Raw genomic sequence first — 16,335 nt, 5'->3', positions numbered from 1 at the left:
AAATCAGGGGGAGGATTAAATCTGGGAGGGGGGGGGTTAAATCAGGGGGAGGATTAAATCTGGGAGGGGGGTTAAATCAGGGGGAGGATTAAATCTGGGAGGGGGTTAAATCAGGGGGAGGATTAAATCTGGGAGGGGGTTAAATCAGGGGGAGGATTAAATCTGGGAGGGGGGTTAAATCAGGGGGAGGATTAAATCTGGGAGGGGGTTAAATCAGGGGGAGGATTAAATCTGGGAGGGGGGGCTAAATCAGGGGGAGGATTAAATCATGGGAGGATGTGGAAGGTTCGGGTGTCTTTTTTCAGCAATTCGAAAATTTAACGGATTTAACGTGACTAAACAATTACTTGATAATTAGTTCTACGCCATTGTTGTTAGCACATTGTTCATTAAAAAGTAAGGACTGACGCAAATTTCTTTTATACTTGTATGATATATTACAACTAATAATTTGCTAGACAATGTTTCTCCAATATGAAAGAGACGAAGTTGTTTTGTTCAACTTTAAAATGGTTCTCCCTTTCCTTTTTTGTTTTCGTGTTGAAATATTGTTATAAGCCAAGACTATTACCGTATTATTTATAAGAATTTTGTCTCTCGAAGCCTGTCAATGGTTGTCGATTTACCTGCCTTTGATGTTTGGTTTCTGGTGTTACCAAAGACTATGCCAACTAACAGAAGAAATAAATAATAAAAACAAACCCTACCTGTCTTTCAATGTAACCACGATGGCTATGAATTCCCTTCAACGTTATTTTTTTTTTATTTCTTTCATACGGACAAATAGGTCTACGTTGGGGTCGGCGTGGTCGAGTCGGTAAAGCTCATAGTTGCTAAACCGAAGTCTCGAGTTCGAACCCTCGGGCAGATGAGGCTCGTTAGCTGTGGACAGCCACTCTTCTAGGAGAGACATCCAAAATCAAATAACTGCTGCCTTGTAGTTTGTTCTTGGTTGGACAAAGGCTATGGAAGCAAATCCAAAAAGAAAAGCAGGCTGAAATCGGAGTCAATGGCCTCAATGGCGCAAAACCAGTTGACCCTCTGGCAGATAAGGCTCGATCCCTCCCAACACTAAAAATTAAGAACGAAGAAGAAGAAGAAGAAGGTCTACGTTCTTCTGTTGTATTTAGACTTTAAAGTCAGAGAGCTCTGAATGTATTTCTATTTTAAAGCTGCTGTTTATTTTGGTTTACAAAACAAATATATGTTGCCGAGAAAACTAAATTAACTTCATTATCATCAACGAAACTTTCCCAAAATAAATTTAAAAATTATCAATAGTGTTAGTTTATTTATTTTTTAACTTATGAAAGTTTTTCATTCTTTTTTTTTCTCTAACTTTGAAATTAATTTTTTTCCTCTCTTCAACATTAAGTGAGAAACGGTAACGTTTTACCCGGACTGTCTAAATATTTGCTGGAGCAGCTTCCGCTCCTATGATTGGCATAATCATCTGGCCCCTGCTCGGGAAACTGCTATCTTTCTCCCCTCGGTACACTCGCGAGATGGGAGATAACGGGGCTTTGTGGCTCGCGTTTATTTACATGCACCGTCGATTGGCATTTCACCTAATAAATTTGATTAAACTTAAGTGGATGTGAATTACGACGTGTTAGCTTGTAGGGTGTTTTTTGTCTTATCTTAACTTGTAGTTTCCGCCTTTACATCGTTCCATAGATTAAGCCTCAATTTTGTAAAGATCCTTTATATTAATTTTTAGAAAGGAATAGAAGGAGAAGATTCGTATTCGTAGACACCTAATAGTACTAGTGGAAATCGTCAAAAGCAATAATTTAACAAATATTTTTTTTAAATAATTTAATTGCAGTCATATTTTTTTTTAAAATATGAAAACAGTATTACATTGCTTAAGTGATTCAATAGACTGTCTCATAAAAATATTAATATTACTGATTCATGACTTTTATAGATTAATTATTATGTATCTTTAAAATAATAAGTATAAAATTGTGTTTAAAAATGGCATAATTTTTCTTCTTCCTTCCTAAATAATTGTATGACCAAAAGACTCCACTTCCGGGATATAGTCCTTACCGAAGTTGGCGTTTGTTGAGTGGTGTTACTAAACACTTCTCGCTTCTTGGGCTTCCCCCCCCCCCCTCCCTCCACCCTAGAACAATGAAGTGGCCAGGAGAATATTGTCCCCAGCTGTGATAAAAGATGTGCCTCTCTTCAACCTGCCAGTTTGTGTAGACTTTAAGAGGCCGCTGGGTTTGCAAAACACTTTCAAACAGTATCTCCCCCTTGGTGTACTAAATTGGTGGGAATTTGATCTTTGTTTTGGGGGGTGGGGGTAGGGTGGCGGATGTGAACAATTTTATTACATAAAATCACCCACCAGGCACATGAAAAGAGGATTTTATTAAAGCTTTGATAATGAGCCGCCACAATGCCGGTAGAGTTTTATCTAAAATTATTAAATCTTGACGCCACGCTGGACTGATAAATTTCCCTTTGATGGGAGATGAGGCATCTAAAACGGTTTCTTTTATGCGGCTGTAAATCTTTTCGAAAATGCGCCTGGCGTCTCCGTCGTTGTAGTTGTTTTTTATGTTGACAAAGGGAGGCATTTATCTCACACATTGTGATGAGTTGTTTTTTTTTATCTAGAGATGGAAGCATCGATTGCCGACATTACTAATAGGCAAGGTAGGCAAAAGCCTTCTGATAAGCTGAAACCTGAATTTGAAGAATCTTATTGGACTAAAGTTAAAGAACAGTCTGGGCAATATTATGAAATTGTTTTAACTGCCTTGAGAAAATATGATGATGATGATTATACCATGTCGTTTAGAGTTTGGGTTTTTTAAACCTGTATTGCTGTAAGCGCTAGTACTAGCTATTGGGTCAAGGTTAAGGTCATTGATACTCTCCGGGTTGACGTTATAGTCAAGGCCATAGATGGGGTTAGATTTGCAAGGCTAACGAAATAGTCTCGAATATGGCCTGCTAAAGTTTTAAAACGTTGCCTACACTGTTAAGGTTATGAGATGTATAAGATTGTACACAAACGACGTAGCTCGTATATGTGAGGTTTAATCGCTTTATGTTAAAAAAAAACCCAATTGCCTTTTCCGATAGCCGGAAGTAATAAATCGAAAACGATTTTTAACATTCAAAAAATATTTTGTTATTTGAGGTTCAAAACAACAAATTAATGTAAAAAAGGAAAATAAACAACAATAAATAAACATTTTAAGATGCATTAACAGTCAGTAATAGATATGTTTCTAAACGTTGTAAGAAACGATGCGTGGGTGTATCAATATAAAACATTGAAACTGCTAGTAAAGCTGCAGGTTAGTAATAGACCGTGAGTATAAAGGATGTTGGGAAATAAATGGTGTACATTCAACTTAATGGTTGGGTTATCATGTGTATAAAGCATGTTACGGTCGTACATTGAACTCAACGGCTAGGATGAAAATAGAATCTATTATCATGTGTATAAAGGATTTAGGGTTGTTCATTCAACTCAATGGCTGGGATGAGAATAGAATCTAATATTTCACTTGCCTTGCTACATTTTAACCCCCCCCCCCCCCCCCCCCCCCCACAGCATTTTTTTTTCGTCTACAAGGTGGGTCATTTTGACCCAATTACATTTAAAAATAGTATTTTATTTCAGCTGTTGGTATTATGGGATTTCTTCAAATCTCTTAGGGATTAATACGATATAAAAATTACCTAGGTTAGAGGAGACGACTATGCAAATACACATACGTGATGGGGCATACCTAATGGTGTTTGCCCAGACTGGTGGTATTGGTGTAGAGCAATAAAAAAATATCGCCAGCTATGTACCTTACATGTTTAATACTAGTCTGGGTTGAAGAAATCACGAGCACTTCCCACGGGGGGAGGTCACGTACATTATTTTAGAAAATAAAATAACCAGATCACTTTAAACATTGTATTGTATAGTGGAAGGCGTGATTAGGTGGGGGAGCGCGTGATTGCTAATTCAAAAATCCGGAGTTCGAACCACGGGGCAGATGGGGTCGTTAGATGGGGACAGCAACCCATCTAGGAAAGTAAACTCCTAAATAAAATTTAAAAAAAAATAATTGTTGGCCTGTAGATTGTTCTTGGATGGACACAGGATATGAAAGCAAATCTTGATGTGCCAAAATATGCCGTCATATGGTGCATAACAATATCATGTTCACACGAAATACGTTATTGTGGTGGAGGTTACAACATTACAATCAAAACCAAACAATAAAAATAAGTAGGCCTATACTTATAGTAGTTATAGTAATGAAAAAATTTACAATGTCCACAATTTGAAAATGAGTAGCTAAGTCTTGACATTGGTTTGTTAAGGTCTATTCCATTGACTAGGTCCACTGGTTTCTGTAGCATTATTGTCTGTAGACCAACTCTAGTGTGCGGAATATTTTACAAATACCTATAGCTCTCGCACTTAACACGAAAACTATTGTTTACAAATATCTCACTTTGCACATCTGTTGGCCAATTTGTCTATTCAGTTTGTAATTTGTTGTGAAGCGCACTTTTTTTTTTGCGCCCGCCGCCTCGCCTTTCTTCCCACCATTCTGTTTTCCCACCATTCTGTTTTCCCACCATTCTGTTTTCCCACCATTCTGTTTTCCCACCATTCTGTTTTCCCACCATTCTGTTTTCCCACTAGATTTCTCACTAACACTGGAATCGGATATCCACTTCCCCCCAAGACACATCGTAAAAAAAGACATCTCGACCTAACAAGTCAGCGCTTTGTTTTTATTAAAGACGCGAATACTATTAAACGGTTCCTGAATGGGGGAGAGATAAATGCATTAAAATATTTTAAAAAAATAAAGATAATGACTACAAAACAAAATCATTAAACGGGACTATTAGGAAGGGCATTTAATCTAAAGATTTAATTAAAATATTCAGTTGAAGATAATAACTACAAAATAAAATCACTAAACGAGACCAACAGGAAGGGCTGTTAAAGATAAAAAATTCAGTACATCTAAGGTAAAAATCTTCAGCATAAAATGTAGACTTCCTTCCAGTAGCTTCACGTCTGAATGAATACGTTTGCACCTGCCATTAAAAGGTTTACGGCCAGGGTATCGTGTGGCAACATGCCGTGCAAGTGTTCAGTTCACGTCTTTTTTTTTTATCCCAGTTACTTCTCGGCACTTAACAGTAGCTGAGTGAAACGGTCTCTGTCGTTTTTTTTTTTCTTTGTACACTATTTGTTTATTATGTATACCATTGGAACATGGTGTATACCATTCGTTCATGCTGTATACCATTCGTTCATGCTGTATACCATTCGTTCATGCTGTATACCATTCGTTCATGCTGTATACCATTCGTTCATGCTGTATACCATTCGTTCATGCTGTATACCATTCGTTCATGATGTATACCATTCGTTCATGCTGTATACCATTCGTTCATGCTGTATATCATTCGTATACCATTCACTCAAGCTTTATACCATTCGTTCATGCTGTATACCATTCGTATACTATCTTGAGCGAATGGTATACGAATGGTATACAGCATGAACGAATGGAATACAGCTTGAGCGAATGGTATACGAATGGTATACATCTTGAGCGAACGGTATACATCTTGAGCGAATACCATTCGTATACCATTCGCTTACGCTGTATACCATTCGCCCCTGCACACTACCGGCGTTGTTTCTTCTTCTTGTGTAAATAACCTTTCTGTACTTAACTGGTTAAGATGAGTCTTCCGTATTTTCTTTTCATTTTTTTCGGTTTTATATTCGTCTTTTGGCAATATAAACCACGCATCCTATTCTATGTGTGAGCTGATTTATGGAGCCTTATTACAGTCAGTATGTCTTCTGTTTTATTTTTCTTCACATTTTTTCTCTCCCCCCCCCTCCCCTCCTCCCCCCCTCCACACACACAAAATGATAATGTGTTTTCTTTCTGATTCCCGTATACTTTTCTTTGTAAGCGGATGCGTGGGTGACACGATGACTTATTAGGTGTTGTATTCCGCGCTGCTGGGACTTAGAAGAGAGCACACACAAGAACCCTTCTCTGGCTTGACTCGAAAGTTATCTACTCTTAGCATCTTAGGGGTGGAGGGGGGGGGGGAGAAGATGAGAAAACCTGCTGCACGTCCATGATGAGTTTTATCGATGCTGTGGTATTTATAAGCCGGGGGGGGGGGGGGGGGATAGGATCTTTTGTTTTTACATAACTTCAGAGGGGGGGGGGGTCATTGTAAGCTGGGGGCTAATGGATGGGGTCTTTTGTTTTTACATAACTTCAGAGGGGGGGGGGGGTCATTGTAAGCTGGGGGTTAATGGGTGGGGTCTTTTGTTTTTACATAACTTCAGAGGGGGGGGGGGTATTGTAAGCTGGAGGCTAAGGGATGGGGGTCTTTTGTTTTAACATAACTTCACAGGGGGGGGGGGGGGTCATTTACAAGCTATTTGTGAAATGGGATATTTTGTTTTTATATATCTTCATAGAGGTGTCGTTTATAAGCTGGGGAGAAATGAGATCTTTTGTTTCTACGACACGTTAGTAGGGGAAAGAATGCAAGGGACTGTAACATTACTTGGATCCAATAATAAAAGTATTACCGAACTTAGTATAAAATTATGTATGCAATTACTCATTTTAAAATTAAAATATCTTAGTTAGTGTTACATATTAGTCAGATGTGGAATTTTATTTAAGAAATCATTAAACAAACAAAAAAATCGAAGTATCTTCACTCTTTTAAAGCTTGATTAATCGCATTACCACCCCTGAGATTCCTCCAATGATGTGTTCGCTTTATCCAGTGTATATTTGACAGCCTGCCTGTATATTAAATACGAGTGCGTGTTGATATTCCTTCTTACGTTTATCTGCCTATCTCCTACATTATAAAAAAAAATTTGCTGCCCGCGAGGATAACCTATGTGTAGAAACTTTCACCGCTGTAAATATAATTCTATCAACCCGCTGCTGTGGTGGGGTGGTACTTATTAGAGCTGGGTGGACTCTGGGACAATATTTGGACTGGAGCTCAGGGTCCGAACTCGAGACTTTCTGGTTATCACTGGTGCGCTTTACCTTCCGATCGCGCCGTCCATTCTGTAATTTACTTTGCCTTTTTATACTTTCCTTCACATCTATAATATATTTTTACTTTCTCGTATATACGAAGTATAGAGAAAGTCTTGTAATCGTGCAAAAAAAAAAAATCGAGATTTTTGCAAATCTCGACGTTTTACATCTCACCGATACGGAAAAACATAATTTTGCAATCTTGTCCGTATGTCTGTGTGTCTGTCTGTGTGTGTGTGTGTGTGTCCGTGTGTAAACACGATAACTTGAGTACCGTTACAGCTAGGTTGATGAAATTTCATATATAAGTATGTTATCAAAATCGTAGATCCGTATCAACTTTTGAGCGATTTCCGATAACCGGAAGTGGTACTTTTTCTACTTTGAATTTTTAAAAAGCCTATAACTTGAGTACTATTTCAGATAGATAAATGACATTTGACATGTAAGTAAAAGATCTAATTATTTAAAATGGATTAAAAATCATGTCTAGAAGTCTATATCCCGAGTTGCCATCCCCCGTAGTGTTATATTAGAATATTCGAGAAAGTTTAGGGGAGATCACTCCCGGTTTATTTTATACTACAGACCTTTTAAAAATGTCTAACCAGCTAGCACGAGTAATCTACCGTGGTTGAAACATTAGTAAGTTGTTGAACTTTATCAGGTTGGCAGACTGTAATTGGCGGTAATTTTATTATGCCAGCTGAAGTTATTGACCTATCGATATACCCACAAATAATGGTGCAGCTTAATTTTTTTTCTCATTAAAATGTGCCTACCATCCTACCACATCACCAACTTCTAACACCAGCGTTCTGCTGCTGTCAACACGATCTGAAAAAAAAACTTGATTATGTCTTCAATTGATCAGGGTTTATTTACTTTGCTGCTCAACGTTCATTGAATGCAGCGTATATAAACTACTTCATACTAAAGATAGAGGTTGCTTATACATTTAGTAATATTCGATCTTTAAAAAATGTTATACAGGTTTGACCAAGACTCTACATGCTGCGGGGATTCTGCATAATCTTGGAGCCACAAATCTGATTTTTTTTTTTTGCCTTCTAATTTATGGAAGAAACGATGTTAATTATATTCGGTTGCCTGTTACTAAAAAAATGTCCTGCGATTTCATAATATATCACCATCACAGCTTCAAATGCATAATTACTTAACGAAATAGCAAAGCATGCCAATTTTATATTTATATATATTTTTTAAGTAGGCCTATTTGATTAAGAAATCAACTAATGATTTAATTATTAGCTTAATGAACGTGCTCACGCTCCACCTTTGATCGTAAATATCTAATAAAGTTGTAACATCACTAGACTTGTAGTTTTCTTCCAGGTCTAGAAGGAAGCAAGAAATTATTCGACCAAAATGAACTAAGATAGCCACGCAAATTTGTTCAGATAGCGAACGACCTCTGTTCTCTGCCAGTGGCTTTCTTCCTCACACAACACAGAGGACCGTTTGTTTAGTGGAGGGGGGGGGGGGGGGGTAGGCACCTTTTTTTGAGATATGAAACATCAGTTAGATAAGCCAAAATATTTAAAAGTGTTAGAAGCCCCTCGACATACACTCGTTGTTCTTTTTTTAAGTTGTAGATAACCGCCCATTTGTCTCTCAACGCTGAATATCCTTGAAAATGCTGCGTTATATTAATATAGAAACTATTTCTGGCCATTCGTCGTAGAAATTAACTAACTAAATAGCAATCATTTGTTTTCTACAGGTCTTTTTAGGCCTAGGTAATCCAGCTAGTTTGCAACGTACTTTTTGTGTTCAGTTTCTCACCGTCTTTGTTTATGTAGAAAACTTTACATCTACCTTCCGTTCTTTACTGTAATAGTTAGTTCTATTGAAAGTAAAGTCAGCTTCCGTTTCAAATTATTTCCGCTACTTAAATGAAGATAATGAGTAAAGACTTGTTAGATTTTTTTAAAAAAGAATATGAAAGGTATTTTATCGACGGTTTAGCGCTGTAAACGTTGTAAAAATGTGCACAAACGCCAGGCTAAAAGCTTTTGAAATACCAAGTGATGGATTGGGTGACGGGAGAGGAGGATAAAACTACTTCCTGTCGACCCACGAAACACGTAGTGGGGGGGGGGGGGGGGGGGGGGAAGGGGGGGGGGATAGGAAACTAAGTGCAAGGTAATTAGAAAACAAAGCTAAAACAAGTGGAAGGTAATTAGGAAACAAAGCTAAAACAAGTGGAGGGAAATTAGGAAACAAAGCTAAAGAAGTGGAAGGAAATTAGGAAACAAAGCTAAAACCAGTGGAGGGAAATTATGAAACAAAGCTAAAACAAGTGGAGGGAAATTATGAAACAAAGCTAAAACAAGTGGAGGGAAATTATGAAACAAAGCTAAAACAAGTGGAGGGAAATTATGAAACAAAGCTAAAACCAGTGGAGGGAAATTATGAAACAAAGCTAAAACAAGAGGGAAAAAATTAGGAAACAAGTGCTTTACAAGAATACATGGTCGTGTATGTTGAGTGTAGTACAAAATGATACAAAATATGAGCTTTCATAAGTTCCATTAAGCGAATACAGTAGCCTTTACTACAAGAAAACAAAGCACGAAAGTGGATAGATCTATATTCAGTACAACTCTGTGGAAATCAAAGGATGTTCGAATAGTTCATATTGTTGCAGAGAATTACATACTATCAGAACACGTCTACATCAACATTAGACCAACCTTTTTTGTGTTAAAAAATTGAAGTTTTGAATTATCTATATCTGATAATTGTGTTGCATGTCTGAGTAATGATATATCTATCTGGTTTCAATAGCATTCTAGTTTCGGTGATATAATTGTTTGATTCGATTATAAAACTACCAAGTTTGAATTATACAACTGCTCTGATTCAGTTACAAAACTACCAAGTTTGAATAATACAACTACCCTGATTCAGTTACAAAACTACCAAGTTTAAATAATACAACTACCCTGATTCAGTTACAAAACTACCAAGTTTGAATAATACAACTACCCTGATTCAGTTACAAAACTACCAAGTTTCAATGATATAATTATCCAGTTATTAGACCGAGTCAGGATTTAATGTTAGCCTACGAAGTGCCAAAAGAAGATGGTTTTATAGATGTTTACAGCGGGCAAATATTACTCTGATTCAGTTAAAAACTACCAAGTTTCAATGATATAATTATCCCGTTATTAGACCGAGTCAGGATTTAATGTCAGCCTACGACGTGCCAAAAGAAGATGGTTTTATAGATGTTTACAGCGGGCAAAGATTACACCTCCGCGCATCTCTCGTTGCGGTCGTCTCGATGTTGAACCTGTGTTGGTGTTGAGGGAGGAACAGCAGCTTTTTGCCCGCAAGCCAAGGTAGATTAAAGGACGCTAGGGGTGTGATTTAACGCTTGTTTGATATCACGGCAAGAGGAATGGAATAATGGAGTTGCGTATGTGGGAATGTCGACATCGCTCTCCTTGCACTTGCTTTTTTTTCTGTCTCTTTGTCAAAATCGGTAAACCCAGGCCCATATTCCATTGTATAGTATAGTATATAGGAATCGATTATTTTGAAATAACTAGTTATTAACTGAGTTTAAAACGGAATATTACTCCCCCACCCTACAATGAAGACAATTAAGACAATTAAGGGCAGAGTTTCTTCCGGGCATATCTTCGCCCTCCCCCCCCCTCCCCCGAAAAATGTCTACCCCCGCCTCCCCCCCCCCCCCACCCCCGCCCCCAACGAAATAAAATTTATAAAGAAAATATATACTTTTACAAGTGTCCGTCCGTCCTCACTACCTCGGAAATTATAGTGCACAGCCCCCCCCCCCCCCCCCCCCCCCCGTCCCCTCCCACCCCGAAAATTTCAAGTGCCCCAGGAAGAAACACTGAATAAGTACTGATCTATTTAAAGAAGAATCTATAGAATTTGTCTCGTTACTCGCCCCTGAGAACCACGGACTTTCTGCCCTGCTAAGCCCTGCTTCTGGACCTCGCTAACTAGGTCTGTGCAGTAGGTCTTAATTCCGGTGAACCTGGGCCGCTAGTAAAATAAACCCGCCGTGTGCATGTGTGAAGCTGTTGTATCACCATATCTACTAGCGTGCAACGTGCTGGCTTTGATATTTGTTTTGGCTACACTTATTTAGAAGGGCTAAAAAAAAAGTCGAGATCCCAGATAATCATTGTGACTCATTTACGTCAAGCTGTTTTTGGAAATTTGCGCAGAGATGGGTAATAATTATTGCAATTTTCTCCCTTAGAAAGCACCGTAGATTGTTTATTTTTTTTTTTTTTTTACGATAAAAGTTTGATATATGTGTGTGGGTTTTTCGTCGATTATTTATGACATTCAGCGCGTGGATGCTTAAATAATAATAGAAAAAAATAGCAAGTGAAAATGTGGATAATTTTAACCTTTCTAATATCAATTTGTTTCAAATTGTGTGGCAAGTTATTTTTAGCTGTAGGGTGTATATTAAAAGCGTTGGCAAAAGTAATAGATTTTTGTGTGAGACATCTGAAGATAAAATAATGAGGATCATGTTATAGACTTCTTACGGGATTTTTAAAATCATTAATGGTTTTCTAATTCAAGAACGTAGCTGCTGCAAAAAAAAAAAAACCTGTGATGCGAATGAAATTACGTCTATTGGTTCTCTGTAGGCTCCTTCACTTGAAGCCACAGGCCCCGACAGGATGTTGTATTATTCGAGGCAAATCTGTTTTGCATTATGTATTTGTAAACTAAAACCCCATTAGTTTGTATGTAGGCTATGCATGTATGCATGACCCCTATAGCAAATTTAAGGACCAAACTAGTACGTGGTTTGCAGTCATCCATAAATGACGATACGCATTTGGAAGGGGGTGGGACGGACTTACGTGATGTTGTGTGGCGTGGGGGAGGGAGTGAAAAGTGTGAGGTCACATTTTTGCATTTTTCAAAAAGTAATTTGTTTAAATTAATTTTTTTCAGGTAGGCCTACTTGGTTGTTGTTTTTTTTTTAATTGAAATAAAGACGTTTATCGATTGTTTCCGATCTTAACCTGGTTCAGTTAATATTTGTAGAAATAAATCACAACAAAAATCGCAATGCAATTATGGGATAGTTGGGGGGTAGGAGTACCAGGTATGTTGAAGTGTGTACCTGCTTTCTGGAGTGGGCGGCGTCATAATTGAGTATCTGTAAGTTTTCGCAAGTAAATTCGAATCGACAAGTCCTGTATCCAAACTAAAAATAACCAACATTAGCCGCCGTTTTACAGAAACAACTCACGTGTTCGCTGGGTTGAAACCCGTTACTACCGGTACCCGGGGCAGTTGGAGCAGTCCCACCTCCCCGGGCTACAGTCAGTACCACCCCCCACCCCCGTACCACCTCTTCGGGCTACAGTAAGTACCCTACCCCCCCCCCCCCCCCCCCCCCCACAATCACCACCTCCTTGGGCTACAGTCAGTACCTTCCCCCTACCCCCCACCTCCTTGGGCTACAGTCAGTACCACCACCCCCACCACCACCACCTCCTTTGGTTACAGTCAGTACCTTCCCCCCTACCACATTGCCCATCGCCCCAGAGTTCGCAAATAATAAATACTAGCTGGTAACCCGGACGGTTAATGGCCGACTATTGAGTACCGCTTTCCTCTTGTGTAGGTAATAACAGTTGGCCTACGGATGACTCCAAGAGGAAAAAAAAAAGAAAGTAAAAGTCAAGTCATTATTCTTTGCTGCCCACTTTGATTCTCTATAAGCATGCTGAACATTTGAACAGGCGGTAACAAATAGTCTACATCTATGGTGGAGTATTCACATTAGAGAAAGAACACCATTTACATCTTATCCGGAGCTTACTAAGTCATCTTTTAAATTTCAATATGTACATTAAAAAAACTCCTTAATTATCCCAAACAAGAAGCAAGTTATCTCTCAAAAATTTTGAAAGTAAATGTACCTTGTTTGCGTTTTTAGCGAATGTTTTTGTTAGTGTCTTAACTAGAATGAATGTTCAACGCTGCTTGCCAGAATTTCACCCATTTTTACAAGCTTTTATTAATATAAAATGACAGTATAACTAGACATAAAATTTCCGGTGTTGCATTTTCTTTTTTTTTTTAATCTAGACATGCTCCAGTCTACTAAATACTTTAGCCGGCGGTGAAAATTGTTCTTAATTTGTGTAGGCTTTATTTCACTGGTTGTTGCCCTTTTTAAAAAACGTATTTAATTGGATGATTGTGTCCCTTGACATTTGATTACGCGATTACTTCCCATTGAAACTCGTTACTCCTGTGTGGGGTAGCCTCACGCCTAGATAGAATGACCTAGATGAAGTAGTCCACTCTCTATTTTCACAAATGAATGTTAGTTTTATATATGTACCATATGTTTCTTCAATACCACAAATTACAGCAAGAAAGGCTGCATAGTGTTTTGTTCTTAAATAAATATTTACTTGATCAGCACATATTTTACAATATCATAATTTTTTAATTAATAAACCTTAAATTAATTGATTTTTTATTTCTCTATTATATATCAAGTATATGCCAATTTTATACTCTGTTATTTTCTAATAAACATCAAAACTAGTTTATGTGATAATTAGTTTTCTCACTTGTAAATATCATTTCCATTACTTCAGTAATTGTTCTTTAATTATGAGTCAAAAACACAAGTAGATCAGTGTTTCTTCCAGACTGACTTTTTTCTCCGGGGGGGGGGGGGGGGGGCACTTGAAATTTTCGGGGGGGGGGGGGGGCGGTAGACTTTCTTCGGGGGGGCGGACACTGTTAAAAGTATATATTTTCTATATAAATTATATAAATTTCATTTCGTTCGGGGGCGGTAAAAAATTTTCGGTTAGCCCCCTCGAAGAGATGCCTGGAAGAAACTCTGAAGTAGATGTTTAACTTGTTAAAGCAGTTCATTAAATGCCAAGGTGATAAGGATTACTATGTTTAAAAAAAAAAAATTTCAAGCGTCTGTTAAGCAATACACTACAAATGTGGGAAACCCACACGCTTACTCATAATTTTTTTATGCAGTTTTGTTGTATTAGTGCCAGAACATTCAGCCAGTGCAAAAATTAGCTAACTTATTGTTTGCATCCAATGAGGAAATTCTTTTAGACACATAAACAAAAAAAAACCAACTATCTCTCTTATTTAAGGCTGTCTCCATCTCAATAAACCTGTTTTACATGAGTGGGTGCAATTATCTGTTAATGATGGATATAATTAGTTTCCACTAGCTAGAACACTTTATTATGGCAAGCAGTAAATATAAATGAAGTCACCTTGACATTAATCTATTCCTGTCTTCTAAGCATGGCTATATTATTTTTTGTGTCTTTTTTCCTGTTTGTGTTTTTTAAAGAAATGTGTGCTTCACATGGCACAAAGTACACAAATTTCAAACTTGACTGAACTGGTAATCTTTTAAGGAAATGGGGATAATAACTTGTAAATATTTTAAAATTATTTTTATGTGCTGAGTTGACATTTCTTAATGTAAATCTTTTTTACGCTCTTATGATACAAAAAAATTTTCAACTACATAAAGTTTGTTAAAAAATATCCCATTGAATGATGTGCACAATGTTAAGACTGGTGGGTAAGATGTAGATAAGTTTCAAAACCCTCATTTATGATGCCAGTCAGTGTGAGGGCATTTACCACCCATACTACCATCAGAACAGCAGGGTTCAAAGTCAAGTAAAGGGTCAGTGTGGTCGAGTTGGTAAAGCTTATGGTTGCTTAACCGAAAAGTCTCAAGTTTGAACCCTCAGGCAGATGAGGCTCATTAGCTGGGGACAGCCACTCTTCTACTTGTAGTTTGTTCTTGGTTGGACAAAGGTTATGGAAGCAAATGCAAAAGGAAAAGCAGGCTAAAATCAGAGTCAACGGCCTCCATGGCGCATAACCAGTTGACATGTATACTTAATTGTGTTGGAGGGAATCCCTTCCACACACTAAAATTAAGAACAAAGAAGAAGGAGAAAGTCAAGTACAAGATGTTATGCAAAGATGAAAATAGACCACAAAGATTTTCAAAGTTTTTATTGAGCTGATGCACAATAACTTGATTACATGTACTATTTTGACTGGCAAGACTGGAGTCCCTGCAAGACTAGCCCAATCTTTCACTACAACAAACTCCCTATCTGATGCGCAACTCAACTACACATTCTTTCATTCAACAGAATCCACATTCACTTTCTATCACGCCATCCTCCCAATGCATTAATTATCTATTACAACCAACAGTTATAATCTAGTAAATTCTACATATGCTTTAACCTCTATACTTTCTTTTTTTAACATCCTAAAACAGTGTTTAAAATTTATTCTTTGCATCAGTCAAGTTTTTATTTTACCGATTTTTTAAATTACCATTTTTTTTATTTGTTGCAGGGCACACCAGGACCTGCGGGACCTCCGGGTCCTATTGGCCCAGCAGGACCTATGGGTATGATGGGACCACCTGTAAGCATAATCTATCTTTATTATTTAATACATTATGTAAATGTTCAATTTTAAAATCTTTTAAATTGAGGGTAAATCTACCAGGTATTATATAGATTTTGTTTTTATATGACAGGTGTATATTTAGTATTTTGAATACATTTATTTAGATTTAACATAAATGTAGACCTAGTACCAACAGCAGCCACTTACAACAAAGACTTACTTTAAAGACCAATTAATAACATCTGTTATCGTGATTGGCTAAATTTTATAAGTATGGAATAGTTTATCTGTAGTTTATTAAAAGTGATTAATTAGAAGTTAAAACCTCTGAATTTGTTTTCATTTCTTTAGGGACCTCCTGGTCAACCTGGTGAGAAAGGATCTGTGGTAAGTATAATATAAATCTACTGAGCTCATACGGAAACAAGCTTACAGAGCTTACATTAGCTATAACTTATTGCTTTTTTTAAACTCTATAATTTTTTATTTCTGGCTTCCTTTAGTGATATTACACATGATTTATATTACTCAAAACATATAAGCAATGTCATCACCATTTTTATAGTTTTACGTATTAGAAAATATCACTCAACGTTAACATTGAGCTTTCACTACAACATTCCAGATTTCAATTTGTTCCATGTACAGCTGTTAATAAAAAATAAAGATTAGACTTTTTAATTTGCTACTGTTCAATTATAAAAGAACTTTTGCAGGAAAGAATAGGTCAGGTAGGCTAATGAAACTTAACAATCTATGTTGGTTTTACAAT

The 16,335-nt window shown here is 37.3% G+C and overlaps 1 protein-coding gene across 2 annotated transcripts in view; it reads left to right on the top strand.

Annotated features, from left to right (window-relative positions):
• The window catches only part of LOC131957106 (collagen alpha-1(IX) chain), a 34,673-nt gene that overhangs the window by 8,272 nt on the left and 10,066 nt on the right, over positions 1-16,335 (top strand). For both annotated transcript variants that reach the window (XM_059321809.1, XM_059321808.1), the window contains exons 2-3: positions 15,507-15,578; positions 15,915-15,950. In XM_059321809.1, coding sequence (XP_059177792.1) covers positions 15,507-15,578; positions 15,915-15,950 — 108 coding nt within the window. The remainder of the gene's footprint in view (positions 1-15,506; positions 15,579-15,914; positions 15,951-16,335) is intronic.

Source organism: Physella acuta, unplaced genomic scaffold (genome assembly GCF_028476545.2).
Source record: "Physella acuta isolate Inbredline_101_S28 unplaced genomic scaffold, ASM2847654v3 ptg001207l, whole genome shotgun sequence".
NCBI lineage: Eukaryota > Metazoa > Mollusca > Gastropoda > Physidae > Physella > Physella acuta.
This window is presented reverse-complemented; position numbering and strand designations above follow the sequence as displayed.